At 46.7% G+C, this 19,554-nt stretch overlaps 1 protein-coding gene across 1 annotated transcript in view; it reads right to left on the bottom strand.

Annotated features, from left to right (window-relative positions):
* FGF18 (fibroblast growth factor 18) overlaps positions 1-19,554 on the bottom strand; it is a 72,984-nt gene that overhangs the window by 39,934 nt on the left and 13,496 nt on the right. Inside the window, exon 3 of the mRNA XM_074838340.1 lies at positions 4,446-4,626. Coding sequence (XP_074694441.1) covers positions 4,446-4,626 — 181 coding nt within the window. The remainder of the gene's footprint in view (positions 1-4,445; positions 4,627-19,554) is intronic.

Genomic DNA, 19,554 nt, shown 5'->3' with positions numbered 1-19,554 from the left:
CATGGCACGTGGAGGTAATGCCTGGCATCCTGTGCATGCATGCACACCAGCTCTTGAATTTGCTTCCCTCCTTGGTCTGGCTGACGCCAGATTTGTCGACACCTGGCTAGCAAACCCATGTTTTGTTAACCTCCCCAAACCTCCTGTCTCAAGAGCATCTCTTGAGTCCTGAGCTAAAACATACTGAACTCAGCCGGAGTCTTTGAGAGGACTTCACTGGCTCAGGGTGGCTGAAAACGCTGGCAGCGATGGGATGCTGAGAAGGAGAGATGCCATACCTGTGCACTGCCCCTTGTATGGGGTGTCCTCAAACAAAGCCTTCCATGCTGTAGACTAGAGGTTTATAAAATAGATGGTTTATAACCTTCTAGGGGACTCAAGAGTTTTTTTAAACTGTGATAGACTAGGTCAATGGACAAAATACCACTGGATAGCAACCTGGAACACGCTAATATGCCGCATCCCAGCCTTCAGGACACCCAAGCACTTGCCGCAAATAAAAGTTACCTCCACAGAGCAGGCAAGCCTAAAGACCTCTCACACCCCCCTCGCCTCTCCTGATGGCTATCACTTCTCATCGCCTGGCAGGACAGCAGTAGCCAGGGACAAATTAAAACAAAAGTCACATGGCTGTGAAATACAAATTAGGCAAAAAATGCCTTCACCCAACCAAGAGAGCTCTGTCTCCCCAACTGCGCCGGATACAAAGATCGTGAACAAACAGGATAGAATGTCTTCTGCCTTTTGTGAAATGAAAATAAATGAAAGGATCTAAGGTTTCAGGTCACTGATCCCTCTCTTCCCTATCTGTACCATTTATCGGAGGTAGAATATAAAGGTTCCAGGTCCTTTTCTTTTTTTTGTCAGCACTTTAATGGTTGTTTTTTCTCCTTCCCCCTTTCATTTTCTGAATGAAAGGACCACTTAGGAACCTGTAAAGTAATAATAAGCTTATAACAGGAATATTGTTTTTCTGGGCCAGTGCAAACTCCTGAATAGGTTGAAGAGATTAAAGTAAAAATGCAATCTGTAAATAGATCAGTCTTTTAATTAGTTTATAGTCTGTTAAGAGATAATATTTTGCTCACATAGATCTTCTGTTATCTAAAGATCTCAGAGCACTTTAGGAACATCAATTAAGCCTTAAAAAAAAAAACAACCTTGGGAGATAGGTAAGTGTATTTAGATTAATTAGTGTTGCTGTGAGCAGCGGGCATTATTATTAGATTTAATTTAGTCCAATAATTGACTTATCTGTTAATGGATTCTAATTCATTTGAGAAGGGATCAAATCCATCTGATTAAAAGGATTACATCGACTCAATTAATTCTATTAACTGATTTAATTTGCTGATTTAATAATTCGACACATGGGGCCAGATCTTGGCCCCAAAGAACACATAAACCAAAAATTACATACCAGAATTATTATGCCAGCAAAACTATGCATCGCAGAGCATGCACTTTTCCTTGCACACGGCATTTGCAGACCCGGATAAAACATTCAGGGGGGCTTCCTCGGGCCAGCTTCCCCTAGCCCTGCGGTAACTTCTCTCCCTGAACCAGGGCTGGCTGGTCATTTTGCTGTACTCATGGTGGCTGCCTGGAAACGAGCAATTCACTGCCTGAGATCTGCCACCTCCCCTCTTTTCTGGGCATTCTCTTCAACCAAGAGGTGAGAAGTTTTACAGAAGTCAATAAAACTTTGCAATAAAACTAACCTCCCTTCAAAGGCAGGACAATCCTCCCACGACAGCCATTTGGAAGTTGTATATGTGCAAAAAAAAAAAAAAAAGGAGGAAAAAAAAAAAGCATCTCTTCACTTGGACACTGTTCTTTAACCAGTTTGTGAATGTATGGGAGGAGAGGGGAAAGAGGTGCTAAAACGTTATTAGCTCCCCCATCCTTAAAACTGGCTAGTGCTAATTGCTGGTGACCAGCACTATGGACCTTGGCCACAGCCGGCTGCTGGACAGAGCTTCCCACGTTAAAACTGAGCCTGCCTTGCCCTTGCCTAATGTTACCTTCTCTTAATGGGACTGAACTGTAAGAATTCGGGGCTGGAGCCAGCTCACAGGCACCTTCTCCCATGTCTCTCGCCTCTTCTGAGACAGGAGCTCTTGCTCATCTCCCCAAAGCCTTCCCCGGGCTGTAACCCTCAGGACATCGATCCACATCACCTCCATCGTTATCTCCCCTGTCAGTGGGGACAGGGTTAAGACAGTGGAGAAGCTGTGGGAGACTGCACCCTCTGCAAGAGGGATGTAGCCAAGAAACGAGCTGGGCAGTCCCCAGTGCTAAGCCTGGCTCTGATTCACCGCACCAGCACAGAGGCAGTAAAAAAGAGAAAAAGAGCAGGAGAAAAAAAAGCCATCTGCTGCATGAGAGGAAAGGTGTCTTCCTTCAGAGGCAGATCTGAGCAGCAAGACGGAGATGTGGATCAAAAGTTTGCAACTGTTGAGATCCCCAGACCTGGTTTAAGCCTCTCTCTGGTCTTGATCAAAGGTTACTCCATAATAATGCCTCGGGGGGAGGGGTTCCCAGCACATAATGAATCCTGTGTCATTGCCTTTGTATCCAGTTTTGGCTGTAACACAGATGGTTCTCACTTCAGTAACTCTGACATCTCACCCCCCTTCATTATCACAGCTAGGAGCTCTGCGTGGTCACATCCTGGACCTCCATGTCCCACCTCACTGTCTCCCCGATTATCATGCTCTAAGTGTTCCCGTGCCAAGCAAGATGATGAACAGATTTCCATAACCTTTCAGCACGGCGAGGGATGGGAAGGCTTTGCAGCTTGACGCATCAAGGAGTTTTATTAGGAAGTGTGGGGGAGGGAGCAGGCTGGGGTGTCAGCAAATGGCCTCCATGATCGGAGCACTCCGGGCTGTTAGAAGGAGACCAGCAACCAGGAGTGGAGAGGATTTGGTGGAGCAGCAATGCAGGCACCAGGGAGCTCCCCAGATGGGAAATCTCAGGCTCTGCGATTGTGCAGCATCGCCACCGGTCACGGGCACGCTCCTGCGCAAGGATTTGTTGTTCAGACACGATTGCATATGTATGAAGGGGACAAGATGGGCTTTGACACATAAATTAGCACTTGTCAGCTGCTCACGGGCACACTTCCCTGCTGCACCCCACTGTAAATGCTGCCTTCTTTTATGGAGAGGAAGACTGCATCACGTTACCTGACAGTCACTGTGGGCTAGAGTGTTTCCTGGGAAGCCAGCAGCTAGGGCACAGCGACTAGTTTACATATCAAACCTTAAGAGGATGAATGCAATAAAATGACACAATAATTAGCAGCCAAGTGGCACTTTCCACTCCTGTTTTATCTGGAAATTTGGGAATGACAAAGGACAAGGTTGATGAGATCTCAGGGCAGGGCTTTCTCTGAAAGATTGGGTGACTCTACACACACCACAGCCCTGGGGGTTCATTTCACACCAGCCAGGTGCTTTCTAGCTGTCACCTCCCGGAGCACAGCTCACCCTGCTCCCTCGCCTGCACTGGCACGGGCGGGAGCTGCCCTCTGTGCAGGGCATGGCCTGTGCCTCATCCTGCTTGAAGCTCCTAGAAGGAACAACCCTTTCCAAATTTTGACCCGCCATCATCGTAGCCCACCTCCACCTCACCAGCGCCACACATGAAGTCAACCTCACGTGAACGTGCATGCTAGCCAATGCATGCACACACCTCTGCTGCAATGCATAAACGCACAGGGCTGCACATCCACAAGACAAAAAGGACCAGTTCTCTGAACAGCCTTAAAATCTTTCCAGCAACCAACTTGAGCAAAAGTATCTCTGCTGCAACCACCTCAAAATGTTCCAGAATGACAGAGTTTTTTTCATAGTTCAGCCTGCTAGCATCATTTCTAGCATGTTGCTTGTGTACAAATCACAATGAGAAGAGTTGAACATGCTTCTAGCCCAGGGGCAATTCAATGATTTGCATTCCTGCAGGATCCACACGCCCCAAGATTCAACTTAAGCTCTGGGGTACTCTCAAAGCTCCAAAGTCTGCTTAATTTCAGTTCCAACCAAATATCCCTCCCTCCTAGAAAGATGAGAGTGGATTCACCCAAACTCCAGCCCAGAGTTCATGGGGAAAGAACATCCCCAATCACCAACCTGGGTATCATTTATGAATTACAGTAAACACACTGTGAGCTCATCTGTTGGACAGAAAAAGATTTTTCTCTTCAAGCACCATCATATGCTAATAAATTGGGGCATGACACTACTGTGGGAACTGCCTGCAGCTGGGAGCCAGGCTGACAGCCTGCTCCAACACAACAAATCTTAACCTGGAAAGGTTTTCTTCCCTTTTATCCTGTTCTTTATTGCTCCTCTTATTTTTCTCCCAAGAGGTTCTCGGCCCAACATACAGGATTAAAGCCTTTGACCTGGAGTCTGGGGGATCCCAGTAAAAATTCTTACCATATTTATCTCCATCTTCTCCTTTGGCACTGATCCTCCTGCCGAGCACCTGGATGTGTTTCCCACTTGTCCTGCTGTAGAGCTGATAGAGCCGAAGCTGCTTCCTGCTCACGTCGTCCCTCGCTCGCGTCTGGTTCTCCACATGTATCCGAAAATCTACATTCTCCTCGGCAGCAAACATCTGAGAGCAGATGGGGAGGGGGGAGAGAGAACAGAACAGACCATGAAACAAAACAAGCCTCTTGGACAGAGAGACTGCACACCAACCTGCCAACGGGCATGAGGCGCGAGAGGACTCGGATTTGGCTGCCCTGCCCTTGACAGCTGCGGCCGCGGTATCAGGCACTCGACATGTAATTCTAGATAGAGCCGGCTCTCGACAGTAAACCAAACCTGGGGTTTTACAATCAAACTTGGGGGGGGGGGCAGGAGGCAGGGGTGAGTAAAAACTTCTGCTCAGTCCGGCTTTGATTTAATCCTGGTCAGCCATGCTGGCCATAAATTAGGCTCTGCTTTGCATATGCACAGCCTCTACCAGGTTACACAGACAGGTATGGGAGAAAGGGGATGGACAACTCCATTTTCGAGAATTTGTGCTTCACCTTCAGCAGCTGCATTGATTCCCCAGATTAACTGCAGGGAAGAAGTCAAGGGAAAAAACTATGCTGACATTAGCAGACTGGACTCTAGCTTTGCACAGGCATAAAATCTACTACAATAAAAATGTCATTTGTACACGGGCACTCTTCAGCCTAACTTTTTTGCCAGTTCTGCTTTTCAGTGAAGCCAGCTCATTAGTGAGCATCTATGGATGCATCTCTGTCTGCCTCAACAGGGCCACAGCTTGGGGAGAGGTCACAAGGACCAGCGAGAGCCAAACCAGCACGTCCAACCACGAGGCCGTTATCAGCAGGGGTCTGATCACTTGAGCCACTTCATCTGGTTTTTTTGGCCAACAGATTAAATTAACCTTAGTTCACTACAGCCTTAAAATATTACCAGAAACTTTCACTGACACATCTGCCCTTCTCTGGAGGTCTTGTTGCCTATCTTAACTGTTCCCAAGAAATACCAAAGCAGGGTTCCTGCTTTTGCTTCCAGAGCGTCGTCCTGCCTTGCCCAAGGTTAGAGGACCAGACAACCCAGATGTTCTCAAGACACCCTCCCAAAGGGGAGGCTGGGCAGCACACACCCCAAAGCACTTCACACCCAAACAGTATGAAAGCACAGAATCACTCCATGATCTGTCCCCAAGAGTGTTTGCACCACAACATCCACACTGCCCACACCAAACTCACAGATGGATAATATTTTGATGGAAGACTCCCTTCATAGGACAATAAATCATTCAGAAACCAAAATCAAAATATTATCAAGTGGCATGAAACCACTGCACAATAGGCAATTTTTAATTTGACCAAGACAAAGTCCATTCAAATTCTACTTGTTAGTGAGCTCTAATGCTGTGTACCACTTGCGTCTAAGAGACCTCAAATCCACCACAAAATAAAAATCACATGGGAATTTAATGATGCCTAGGTTTGGGACTGGCAGAGAAATGACATTTACTCCTAGCAGGGTTACTACTTCTCCTCCTAGCACATTCCTGCTACAGCACGCTTGCAAGCAACGTTGTTCTGATATATTGGTGTGGGGATGAAGCGTGCAATGCAAATGAAAAAAAGTCAATAAATCCGCATTCAGGTCCATTCCAGGCTAAAACATAAGAGCAAGCGGCCACAACACGCAAAACAACCCCACTTCAGCCTCCTGCATGTCATCTCATACCAGCAAATATTTCAAAGTCAAATACTCCCTGAAAGTCAAAACCTCAAAAGAACTTTTTAGCGTTTCCAATTATCAAGTAGACACACAGATCAGCAGCAGGAGGAAAACTTCAGGCAGGCAGCGCTACTTAGCACCAGACCTTCACTAAGCAACCCAAACAAAAACATTATATTCAACACAGTGGCAACAGCAATGAGGTTCACAGGGATGTTGCGGGATCACCTTTGCTGCTCTTATTAAATGCTGGGATTATGCTATTTGAATCCCAAGTCCTAAGAGACAAAGCGATTTAACTCTCTTATTTTACTGTCAGAAGTCAGCAGGAGACTGCAGGAGCTAAACGCACAGGCTGAGCAAACGGAGATTCAGGGCGACACTGGATCTAAACAGACACTGAAGGTGACGACAAAGGTGACAGACAAGAATTAATCATAGCAATATTTCCCACTCTCAGAAGACAGCGAAGCAAGAAGCCATGACCCAAAGCTGAGGACGTGAGAGGAGCAGCAGCCACAACACCTGCCAGGAGGGCACCACGGGATGCTGATGGAGCTCATGGCCATGACTGAGCCAGGGTCTCCGCTCTCTCCTCTCCTGAGGCACTGCAGCTACATCTGAGCACAGCAAGCAGGACTTGGCTTTTGACATGAATAATATTAATTTTTTTTTTCTTCCTACATACTTCTTGCTTTCTTTTCAAATGACATTGTTGCAAAGGATGCTAAACTACTAAAACCAGAGATGTTCGAGTAATGTTGTCAGTCTGCCTCGTACCTACAAAAGCAAAGCTATTTGCAGTTAAGATTCTGGCTCCATCATTTTAAGATTTAAAACAGATTTTAAATCAAGATGACGTCGTTACATTGCTTTCACCACATGTTAATGAATTTCACATTTTTCTAGGAAAAAAAACAAAACAGGTGGGATCTGAAGTGGGGGGAAGGGCAGGTTGCTTTGCTTTCTTGGAAACTTCAAACAGAAAAGGCAATCTGTTTTCCAAAACAGATTATTATGTATTAATTCTCTCTTTTAATTGTCTTTCAAGCACTCACACCACAGAGGCCCCAGCCCGTAGTCGCAGTGCTGGGTGGACTCCGGAGCACCCATGGAGTGGGCAGCTCTGAACATGCCACAAATCCCCCTGCGCACATTTGTCACAATTCTCCTGTCCAAGAGCAGCTAATTAAGTGTCTCCTCCCTTTGCAAGAAGGGCACGCTGCAGCCCAGAGGGATGATGTCTTCTCCTCCCCCAGCCGAGGGCCTGGCTGGCATTACCCACAACCTTGTCCAAGCCCAGTGGTAGCCTGATGCAGGGATCAGCAGGGGACACTGACCCCTGAAATAAAGTCAGCCCAAGCATGTATCACTCCATCACTTCTCCAGTAAAAGGCCCAGCTCTAACCCAGGGAAAGAAATCCTGTAGGGGGAATGTGCTACAGGTTCTCCCTCCAGCTGACTTGTCCCCTGGTCAAGAAGTCATAGTCCAGAGCAGCAGTGAAACCACCAGGATTTAGCTGCCTGCTTAAAGATAAGCACACGCTTAACCACTCTGTTGAAACAGGATGCTTGGCTGGAGTGTGGCCAAGGTGAATTAGCCCTGCCAGCCTGGGCTGCATCTGGCCTGCAGCAGAGAGTATCAATACTCTAAAATAAAATTTCATGCAGTGTTGATTTCTTGAGATAAAACCCATTTGATCATTGCTGAAATCCATTCTCACAGTATCCCTGCCCTAAAGAGTATGCTCCCTCAAGCAGCTAACTTTACTGAGATAAGAAAGTCCATTTATATATACCATAAGAGAGACTCTCTTTCATAAATCTCAAAAAAATTAGTAACACATGCCTCCTTCGGTAACTAATCGCCAACACTCGCTCAAGAAGGTCACCTAAAACCACGTCCATCCACCCCCAAATACATTTCCATAACAATCACAACCACACAAAAACAAATGCAGAAATGTCTTTAAGTCCCAACCCCACTTGAAAATTTAAGGGCTTTCACTTCTGTTCACCAAAGCAAAAGGAATTTTTTTTCCTCTTTTTTTATTTTTACTATTGATATGTTACTACTGCATATAAAAACATCATACACAAAATCACCTCCCTTTTTTTGGCTTTTCAATCTGATCATCCATGTATCCATGCTGTAGGTAGCAAAACCTACAGACTCTGGAGGTCAGCACAACAGGTGCCTGAAATGAATGGCTGTTTGCACCTTCTAGCTCTCAACCACCAACGTACCCTGCGGGACACTCTCTAGGGATAGGAAAAGGGTTTCCTGCATTACTTTATCCCCTCCAGCATTTTGGTGGGATTTGGGATTGTACTGTGGTCTATTTTACAAATCTATCCAACTGGTATGGGCAGCTGTCTATGCAGGACAACTTCAGCATCTCGCTATAGTGGGTTTCACATAACTCCACTCATTCTTTGCCAACAGTTTATAGTCTGCAAAATCCCAGTCGTTAAAACAGAGCTTCACATTTGGTTTCCTTTTTATTCTTCTTCTCTTTTTCTTTTCAGTCAGTTCCTCATCCATTTATTATTTATTTATTTATCACGACATCTTTCAGTGATAATACACAGCTACAAAGACATCCTAAAAATACAGTTGGCAATACAGAGCTTATGCAAGGGAATAAACAGCATTCCTTTTAAAAACCATCACCTCAAGCAACTGATGCATCAGAAATGCCTCACTCCTGAAAAGAAGCAGCTTTCCCTCCTCTCTGTTGTACTTGCCCAGTCACTCAAGGTAGCTGCATTTAGTCCTACCTCCTTTCCAAACAGCCACAGTAACCAGAAACGACATCTGTCTTCACACAGCCCACACTGGGAGATTTTCAAGTGCTTTTTTTCCAAAATGATTCTCAAACAACGAGCGCATTTAATTTTAAATGACTTTACAACGATCCTTCAGCTTAAAGAATGGCTCTCCTATTTGTTAAATCCCAGATGGAGGGCAAAAGAAAGACCATTTTGCTGATGCAGCCTAAGGTTTCACCATTAAGTAATCCAAGAAACGCTCAAGAACAGCAAAAGTTCAGCAGCACTGCAGTGTTACTCCTGCACAAGTTTGTGCCACATCTCTGAAAACACCGATGCCTTGTTGTCAACAGAAAGCAATCACAGCCCCACCAAGGCCAATGAAACCCTCGTGGTGCCAAGCTCTCCATCTAGCCAACCTCTAGGCACTTGGAATTTTCTATTTGGGGCTTTCCTGTAAAAGGGGATGTTAATCTGTTACTGTTTGTGTCATAAAGAGTTACAGCATGAGATGTCCAAGGCCCACAGCATGCCAAGTTAGCTGGGAGCTGGACTTCAGAATTTCCTGATTTTTTGTATTTTATCCTACGGAGCCTCCAAGCCTCATCAGAGAGCAAACCATATGTCATTCCCCAAACTGAACTAGAATACAAAATCCCTCTTGCTAAGGGCCTTACCGATTACAAAAGATAAACAAATCAAGCCATTCAAAATCTTTTCAAACCCCATCTGATAAGCAGGAAATACTTACTACGTTTCAGCCATCAAATCAACCTAATATTAATGATTTTCTCCATGACCTTCTAAACACATGGAAGTTAACTCACTAAGGTCAACAAGAGGATATCCAAGACAGATCTCTCTCAAGTCTGCAAAGGCAAGTAACAAACCACTTCGCTTCCATGACTTTGGCAAAATTCCTCTATGCCAATTACAGCAGGATTTGCTAGCTCACCATGACAGCCATCCTCGACATACAGTGAAACACAATGCACTCCTTATTTGCTGCTTTTTCCTCCTCTTAACTGCAAAGTCAATCCGTCGCCAGGATAGTGTTACCTCCAGGTTACGGAGCCTAGTTCGAAGCCAGACAGAAGTGGATGTGCGCTGCTTTGACGTATTCACTTCTTTGGGCTTAGAAGCATATTTGGAAATTCATCTAACACAAAGCATCTCCATATTCAGATGCACAGCACGAACCCGGAGCGAAGGGAGAGGGCACTTCAGAGTGAATCTCTGTGCATCCAACGGGAGAGAGGCTACGGCGTGACAGTGCCAGAACTGCACAAATGTAACTAAGCCTTTCAAAATAACAGAACTCAACCTTTGTATTGGTGTTTGCTTTTTCCTGGTATCCACAGAAAAATACTTTTTCCTTGAAAATAAATATCCAAAAAGCTAAGTTGTACTCTCAGTCCTAGGAGATGTCACCTTGGATGATGACTGTGTACCCTCCAGGATGCACTGCGAGAAAGGGCAACACGGCGCACCATGGAAGTGGTTGTTCAAAACAATACAGACATGAGACTTCACGGAAGACTCCACCAACGGTGTTTATAAAGTATTTCACTTGAAACACTTTTGGGTAATTTTTTTTTGGTGGGAAAAAGTATTTCATCAGACAGCAGGAATATCCTATTTAAAACCCAGATGCCAAAAGATCTTGCTCCACAAGAGCTGTACCACTCTATAGACTGTTCATAGCTCAAGTCATGAACCATCTTTTGTCTTTGCTTCCTTAGAAGGCTGTTTCAGAATCACTTCCCTAATATTCTCTGCCTTAATTTTCTACTTCGTATATTTACCTCCAGTTTATATCTGTTTATTCTTGTCCCAACAGTGTCCTTCAGCTGGAATAATACTTTTTTCCCTTGTGTTTCTCCTTGCAATGCGTTCAGGCTATTCCCTTTGTCGGCTCTCTTCCCAACCTTCATTTCACTATGTTGGGAAAGGAAGAAAGTCAAGCACCAGACCACCTTCACCTCCACCTCCCCTCCTGTGCCTGCCCTCGTTGCAGAGGAGCTCCTGCCCACACCAAGGAGGGGTGCCAAGCTCTCAGCATGGGCCCATACAGGAGACATCAGCCCATCATGGGTAGAAACCCAGAGCTCTCCCCACTCCTGCACAGATATGCTCTGAAACTGAGCCCCTTCTTTGACTTGAGCACTTTCAAGTTGCTGCAGTACGTGAAATTCAAGGATGTTTGCTCTTTATTTAATGCACTCTAAGTGAAGTGTATGTAGGGATGGAGCTGGAAAGGAGAAGGAAAAGGGGTGATGAGGGGGTCGAGCCTGCCTGTCCCTTTGGATTTTAGAAATGTTAAACAAGACCCAAAGAGAAGACATTTCCAGGGCTTGGAAGAGGGGACATACAGCTCAGCGAGGTGACACATACTTGGATCCAAAAGCTGCTCTGCAAGCGGAGCCTCCTTTTCTCCAGAGAGCTGCCTGCCACATTCAGAGAGGCCATACATTAAACCTCCTCGGGCAGCATCAGACCTTCATTTTTTCTGAAACACACAGCCCCCGAGAAATACGGCTATCGCTCAGCTAAACTCCCCAGCATCTCCCCAAGATCCCACCAGCTTTCCAAGCCATGTACCACTGCTATCCAGCTCCCCTAAAGCAACGTGTCTATCGACTCTCAGCTGGCAGACAAGTGTTACTGAGCCTGGTATGAAACCATGAGGAAGGTGGGAGGGAGTGCCAAAAAAATGGAACCTGAGAGAGTTCGAGGAAACGAATGTTTTATGGCCCATCAGTCAGTATTTGGCCATTTTCTAGAGAAAGATGATGCTGCCTTCAAGAAAACCAAATTTCTCCTTTTGATGATTGAGTGAGCCTGAGCCAGAGCTGTGAAAATGCACCATTTGTGAGATGGTGACATTTTAAACTTGTTCCACCCTGGGAAATGGTTCAGTCTGGGGAAGAGCAGGGTTTCAGCCTTGATTAATGACTTTTAAAACCCCAGCCGTACTCGTGTGCGACCAGAGGAAGGGAAGGCGCCTCCAGCCAGCACTGCCTGCTGGTGCACAGCCCAGCATGAGAGTGCTGCTGAAGTGCTGCAGTGCAGCTCTCCTGAACGGGCTCCAACACCCCATCCTCCACATCTCCACCTGCATCTGCCTGCTCATTCAGAACCAGGTCACTGGCTGCAGCCCCCAAGTCACATTATTAATATAATTACCATGAGCAACAGGCAGCTCAGCAGCCTGCAAGAGGGAGTACCCCCTCCAGCATCAACCTTCCCCTAACAAGAGCCTGTGTCGTGCCATGGTGCAGCTGCACCAAAGGGGCCAAGACTAAGCCACCTCCCAGCACCAAAAGGCACCTCCTTCCCAGTGGGACCAGTTCCCACTACCTGTGCCAAGCAAAGCAAACCAACCCCGTGCATCTCAGCTGCAGGGCTGTCTGCAGGACACTGCCTCTCACCACGAGCACTTGACAGTTTTGATTGTCCGGAAATACAATTCAGACCTTAATTGTTTTTCTTATTTTTCTCCAGTTGTGATACATCATTTTTTTAAATTCAGGGTTGGTATTATTTTACCACAGCTATCAATCAGGCAATGAGCAAGCAGGGCTTTTTCTTTCTTCCTTTCTTTCTTTGTCTTTCTTTCTTTTTAATGCTTGTTATATCTCTGCTATATACTTCCTCTCCACACAGAAATATCCCTTCAAAGCTTGATATTATTGAGCAGCTTTCAACCATGCCCAGCAGAGCCATGTATTCTCTGCATTTGTCTGGCCTTTGTTTCTAGGAATGAAATACCAATGGCTGAACAGTGTGACTTCATTTCACTCCTTCATTCCAATACTTGTTCTATTTCTATCCCACTGGGTCAAACTCACCTATTGTGAGACCTCACCGATTTCAATTACATCAGGGATTAATTTGTTCCATTGCGTTGAAGCTGTTAATACAATCCTTGCTGGCTCTAGATTAGAAAAGGCACGGTGGAGACCTCCCTCACAGGCAGTGTGTTTAACAGCGGTCTTGATCTTCATTTTTGTTCAGCGGTGGGGTTTTTTTTTTCTTCCCTTTGTGCCCCTTTGCCCCTCTTTTCACAATCTTCCCCTTCCTTTCTAAATTGCCCTTATCAGAACTGGGTGGTCCTTCTGACTTCCACTGCGACTGGCAAAACGTTGCCTTCCAAAGCTGCTGCCCAGGGCTTGCGAGGGAGGTCGGGGCTGGAAGGAAGGTCCGACCCGAAGTCACCCGACACCACACAGATGTGACCACTCCACTTTTGGCAACTCATCTCCCCCAGGATGATTTCAAAGGGTCGCTGCAGGTCCCCACGTACCCAAAGGGATCTGCAGGTGCTCGGTTCTGCAGCTCCGACTGTTGGCTGACTGTCAGTCAACCGAGGTCTCAAGAGGAAAACTGAGATCCTCCACGCAGCAGATGGACACGCTGAAATGTACATTTGTCAAGTAACTCTGGTTGTCCTTTCTGGGGTTCCCAAACTGGGAAGATCATGACAGAGCTTTAAAACATCCAGTCCTGTGGTCTTGTAGGACATCTGTGATACCAGTTCAAGGCAATCTCAGCAATCTTGACTCAAAGTTGTCATTTATCCATGTGATTTTGTCTCAGGAAGAGATACTGATGCAAAGAGACTGAGCCCATGCGGGTGCAAAGCAGTTTAGCTTTGCTCAAGTGCTACAACTCTGTCCCACAAGATCCACTGCTTTTCCGTTTTAAAAAATCCAGTCACATCTTAGTGAAACTATATTTTTAGGAAATTGCGTGATGATTCCAGAATAATAAGAACACGAGTTTCAAAAAGATAAGTAAGGGAAAAAATAGAGGATATTAAAATAAAACCAAACAAACAGCTCAACAGACTCTTCCCTTGTGTACTGAAAGACGTTACATTTCCATGATGGTTTCATGAGGACACCTCAGGCTTCCATGGGGCATCTCTGTGCAGCCTAGGCTGCATAAAGTTGCAAGGGTTAATGCCATAACTGTGAAACTCGCCAGAAAGAAGTTGGATAGGCTGGATTTCAGGGCTCCAAATTTGTTCCCATGTTCAGCACACAGTTTTCAAAAATGTACAACATTCCCATTTACTACTGCACTAATAATTTCATTTTTTTTTTTACTGGAAGAAACATAGAAATAAGCTGGACTGGATTCACCCAACTGTTTATTTAGCTCTGCCACTAACCTTAGACCTTGGCAGAGACATCCAGGGACAGGGTGAAGCCCCCATGTCCCCTCCAGGCACTGCCCCACCTGCCATCTCTCACTCCAGCCACTCACTCAGGTGTCATCTCCTTTGGTGCCAAATATTGCCCGAAAAACACTGCCTCGTAACTACACGGCCTGGACCTGGACAGTGTATGATCATGGCAACCCAAACCTTGGTGTCAGCAGAAACCCTCACATCTCCCCAGGACCGAGACCTCACTGCACGTGCATTGCTCCTGACACATCCTACCAGGAAGGTCAAACCCACCCCGAGACACACAACCCACCGAGGGGAGACAGGATCGGCTCTGGAGGATGTGTTACACTGCAACAGCCTTCACAACGCTCCTGATCTGCAAAAGTCACTGCTTCCACAAGCCTCAGCTTTCCAAAATATTCCCCTTTACATCTGAAATCTCCTACTCTGGTTTCTCCCCAGATGGCTTTGCTGGGTAAGAGCTGAGCTCCCATCATTGCCACTTCACCACAGTTATTTCCAACACTGTCAAGCTCAATAAGGACAAAACAAAACCCAAAACAATTCACCCCTCCCGCCGTGCCTCCCAAGGGGTGTACTCTCTGCTCGGGGGGAAGTTTCAATATTCATTAATTCCCCACACGCTCTGCTGACAGGTGGCAACGTCCTTCCAGGCTTCATGTGGGCCATACATGACTCAGGATCCCTGCATGGCTCTGTGCTGCTGCCACCCCTCCTCGCTGCTAGCACCAGGACATAAATATTTTTCAGAAGTAGTTTCATGCTGGTGTCCCTCTTTGTGGCACAGGTATCGCTGCAAAGAAAACTGCAACAAGACTTTGCAGAATAGCCCCAACCAACCTCTGTGAAATCATGGATTCGGGGAGCTTGGCATGCTACAACTGCCTTTGCTACCTTAACAAAACAAAAAAAATGTCTTTTCTTTACCGAGAAAATGCTCCTGCTGAAATGAACTGCCTTGGTATGCAGGAATTAAAACCATTCAGCAATCGAAACTGTTGCAAGCAGTTGTCTATTAGTGTTTTTGAGCAGTGAAACAGGCATTCAAGAAACAAAACCTTCAGAGGAAAGCACAAAGTCTCTCCAGCCCAAAACACACTAAGAGCAAACCTGGTCCCCGACAAGGCAGCACGGATCTGAGCATGGATCTAACACGTGTCTGAGCACGGATCACCCGCGCAGCAAGTCATGAAGGAGGTCCCTTTCGAAGCAGACCCAGCAGCAGCAGCCAGCTTGCTCTCAAACAACTTAAAAGCCTTTGCACAATGCACAGGGAACTCTGCAAAGGTGAGAAACAAGGGTGAGGGGGCTGCCCCTCCCCATCCCCGCTCGTCCCCAGGGTGCTGCCGGCCGAGCACACAGTTTGTCCCTGTCGCCCTCCACTCCTCGCCCCCTTTCACACACAACGGTGGAGGAACCCAGCTCGGCCACCCCAGTTGGGCTGCAGCGGAGACCAGGGCAGTCCTCCCAGCGGGGTGTTCCTGGGACAAAAGCTGCAGGCACCCCACTAAAAATACTTACCAGCAATTTGTTTATCTCTTCAAACAAGACGTGAGCCCAATTACTGAAAAAGCTGCCAGGTTCAAAGCACTCCTGACCTTTTCTCTCCTTCCCTCCATCAGCAGCAACTCCCTACCAGGGCAGATGCTCCGGCTGCAAACCCGTTTGGCCACGGCAGTAGGGCAGAGCAGAAACCCCAAGCCCACTCCCCTGAAACCAGACATGGGTTTTCCAAACCCTGGAAAAAGGCAGTCATTCATGCCTAGGACTTACAACGCCACTTTAACACATGGACCCATCAGGTCCAAGGTGATATCTCTGGCTCTTCTGCTTGATACCAGACCCGCCAGGACCTCCACAAAAACAGAAGCAAAAGCACAAGACATGGGAAACCTAAGCGATACTTGGGAAAACACCACCGTCAGAAGGAGACAGAAGATCACCAGAGACCAATCTCCCCATAAAAGAAATAAACATTTGCAGTGGCAGCACCGCAGCAGTGAGCCGATGTTTACCCTGGTAGCTCCTTTCATCCCAGTCCCCTGACATGGTCCAAGGAACACACAGATCCCTGCTCCCACTGCAGAAAAGCAACTCCCTCTAGGGTAAAACATGGCAACTGCCGAGCAGCGCACATGAGTTCAGGACAGGATTTCCAAAACACCTTTTTCCGTTGCATTTGCAAAGAAAATAGAGATGTGGCTAACAACTATCTCCCTGGACAGTAGCTCCAAGCACTGATCTCACATGAAAGGTGGCTTCTCCAAAACCACACAGCTGATTCAGCAGAGATGCCTGGACACCCTATCGAATTATCTCATGCCACTTTTCCTCTATCAAGTTTCCTCTCTGGAAACCTTTTACTAAGCTCCAACTAGTCCCGCTCCTGCTTACTCTAGCAAGATAACACCCAGTGACCCTGCACGGGAATGGTGCCAAGGGGAAAGGGACCTCCTCAGGTGTCACTGCTCACTCATCCCATGATTTGGCAGCCGCTACACAGTGCTGGGATATAAGAAAATGGTTGTGACCAAGGACAGGGAGGTTAATCCATCTAACAATAACTGGAGGCCAATCGGGGGATTTACTGAAATTGCAGGAGTCATTCCGCTGGGAATGTTTGTGCTGCTGATACCTCACTTCTGCCTTGCATTCATTCTCACTAGCCTGCCTCCAGTTTTTTCATGCCTGCTTTTAGGACTGTCTGACATTAGCTGTTTGAGACCCAAAACCTCTCCCACAGCTTGCACCCTCCCCTCCTACATTTAAAGTTTGTCTTCTCCATCATTCAATGGAGCATCTTCTTTACTCCTACTGCCTCCAACAGCATCACTCTGAAAGACTTGCAGGTTCAGGGCAGGTATCAAATCCATGTTAAGGAAACTACCAAAACATCACTGGAAACTGGTAAATACACAGCACCTTCAATGGTTACGTGTGTGCTGAATACCAGCCTGCTAATATTTGATATTGAGGGAGAAAAGTCCTGCCTCTCTGGGCTGATCTCTCTTTCAGAGCCTAATTACAACACCCGATGGGGATGCCTAGCCTGGGGGACAGCCTCTTTGGGCTCTTCATCCTGGCCCAGTGAAATAAAGCCTGTGACAGCAGGGCTGGTGTTGCTGAACGTGTCTGACACATGGTAGCATTACAAGGGGTCACTGTGGACCTGTCCTTCCCCAACTGCCAGGCTGATCCAAAGCTTTTAGTGTCAAAACAGGAAAAGGAGTTGTATGTGAAGAATATCACTGCAAAGTTCAAGCTATGATTTACAGAGACAATGACTTCTGCTCAGGTCTAAAAAAAACAATAAAATACCAACCACCACTGGGCATTTCCTTTTGTACTTCCAGTTCCCACTTGTCAGTGATGCTGGCGATATGTATTCTCTGCCCTTGGACTTCATCCACCATATCCAAACAGTCTATCAGACGAGCCCTGACTTGGGATACTGCTGGAAGAGCCAGGGGCACAACCCTTGCTTTTTAAAGAGAAAAGTACACAGCTGTATCAAAAACCAAAATTCACAGAAAAGGGACAGAGGGGACGTAAGATTCATTCTCATGCAGGGGCCCAGAGATGGTGCTGCTGTGCCACAGGAAGGCTTAGGTTTGGAAAGGACATTGGAGGCTCCTGAACAGGAGAGAGCAGGGAACTGGGACAACAGCACAGCACAATCCAGCAGGAGACCAGCTCCCAGGAACAAGTCACTTGAGCTCTCTGAACCCACTGGGACTTGTTAAAGGCAAGGTCCCGAGGTAACAGTGCTGAGGAAGAGCGTTCAGGGTGAAAAGTGGAGCAGGCCAACAAATCACCTAAAAATAAATGTCAATTTGTGAAATCACAGCCATGGAGATGAGCACCCTCTTGCCCTTCAAATAGGTTTTCCCCATTTCCATTGCATACTTTGCCAACACATTGCTGCTAAGTTTCCTTTTCCTCTCTGCAAGTTACTATGACCAAGCACCTGCAATATTAGAGTTGCTCCTGCCTAGTTCTCTTTCTATGTACATGATAAACATCTTTATTTACAGAAGTCTTACAAGCTATTTCTCTAACAGGGCTTTCCAGAGATGATTTTGATGAGTAATTCACTTATTTGAAACATAAGACGCAAAATTTTCTTCGTCTCTGCAAGGGAGGTGTTTTCTTTTGATCTTGCTTTATGCTATGCTTGCCTTGCAAAATCTATTTCATGAACTCTAAGGCAGTATGGAGCTCTCTGCATGTCCCCTGAACCCCAAATACATCACCACGGGAGCCCTGCTGACATAGGAGGTGGAGAGAACCAATTTCTCTTTGAAAATGTGCTACTCACTTTAAATAAATCTCTTCAAATCAACTTACCTGGGAAGACTCACTTTTATTTAGCAAAACTCAATTAAAGCCATCATTAACAACCACCTTTTCCATTTCCTATCATTTGCCCAGCATGGCCCTACCTGAAACCACAGTCTGAGAGGCCACAGAGTAACACACTGCAGAGCTTCCAGGAGCATGATTTCACACCAAAAACATCCTCAGCATAAGACCAAGATGTTCAAAAATGGCTTAGAAGTTCACGTTCAGTGAACAAGACATAAGGCCAGCTCCAAAAGCTTCAAGGGAAAACAGAGGAGGCGGAAACCACCTCTGTTTCTGTGTTGGCACCCAAGATGCTCCTCATCAAGCCCAGTGCTCTCGCAAGCCCACAGAGAAGCTGCTGACCCCTTCCCCCACGCCCTGACAAAGGTGGTCAGCAAACCAAGGACTGAGAGGGAGGTAAGCACAAAAGCTGGGCATCCCCTGGACCCAGCCCGAGGGCATGTTTGAGGAGACGTATTCCTGTACCTCCCAATTCACTAATGCCCTCCCCAAATGATGCTCCTGTACCATCACTGCTGCTTTCAGCCTGCTGCACGCTGCCACGCGCAGTGCACAGTCCCCTCAGCTACCCGCGGCAAGGTGCTGCAATACCTGCTGGCACCATCCCAGAGATGAGAGAAAGGGCTTTGGAGCAGTAACATAGGGCTGCCAGTCACACCAGCTCGGTACCTGCTAACAAAAGGGTCGAGCATCTATTTGGCACTCTCGGCTTTCCTTTATAAAAACCCTGCTGCCAGTGTCCCCTTCCTGAGGAAACCGGAGCGTACGTCATCACTGCCTGCTCCTGCCTGCAGACACAAGTGGCCGATCAATTCTGCTTAAACAAGTTACCCCCACTGCAATCCCCAGCCTGCTGTCTTGGGCTAATGGGGTCCGCAAGCATTTTCACTCTGACTTATCAACTCTGCTCCAGGCTGCTCCATGGAGCGCCCACAAAATCCATCAGCCGTTAAGAGGGAGCAATAAAAAAATATCCCAGCTGGGTTGGTCTGT

This window comes from Strix aluco, chromosome 13 (assembly GCF_031877795.1).
Source record: "Strix aluco isolate bStrAlu1 chromosome 13, bStrAlu1.hap1, whole genome shotgun sequence".
NCBI classification, from domain to species: domain Eukaryota; kingdom Metazoa; phylum Chordata; class Aves; order Strigiformes; family Strigidae; genus Strix; species Strix aluco.
The sequence above is the reverse complement of the archived record's forward strand: the minus strand, read 5'-3'. Positions and strand labels throughout refer to the sequence as shown.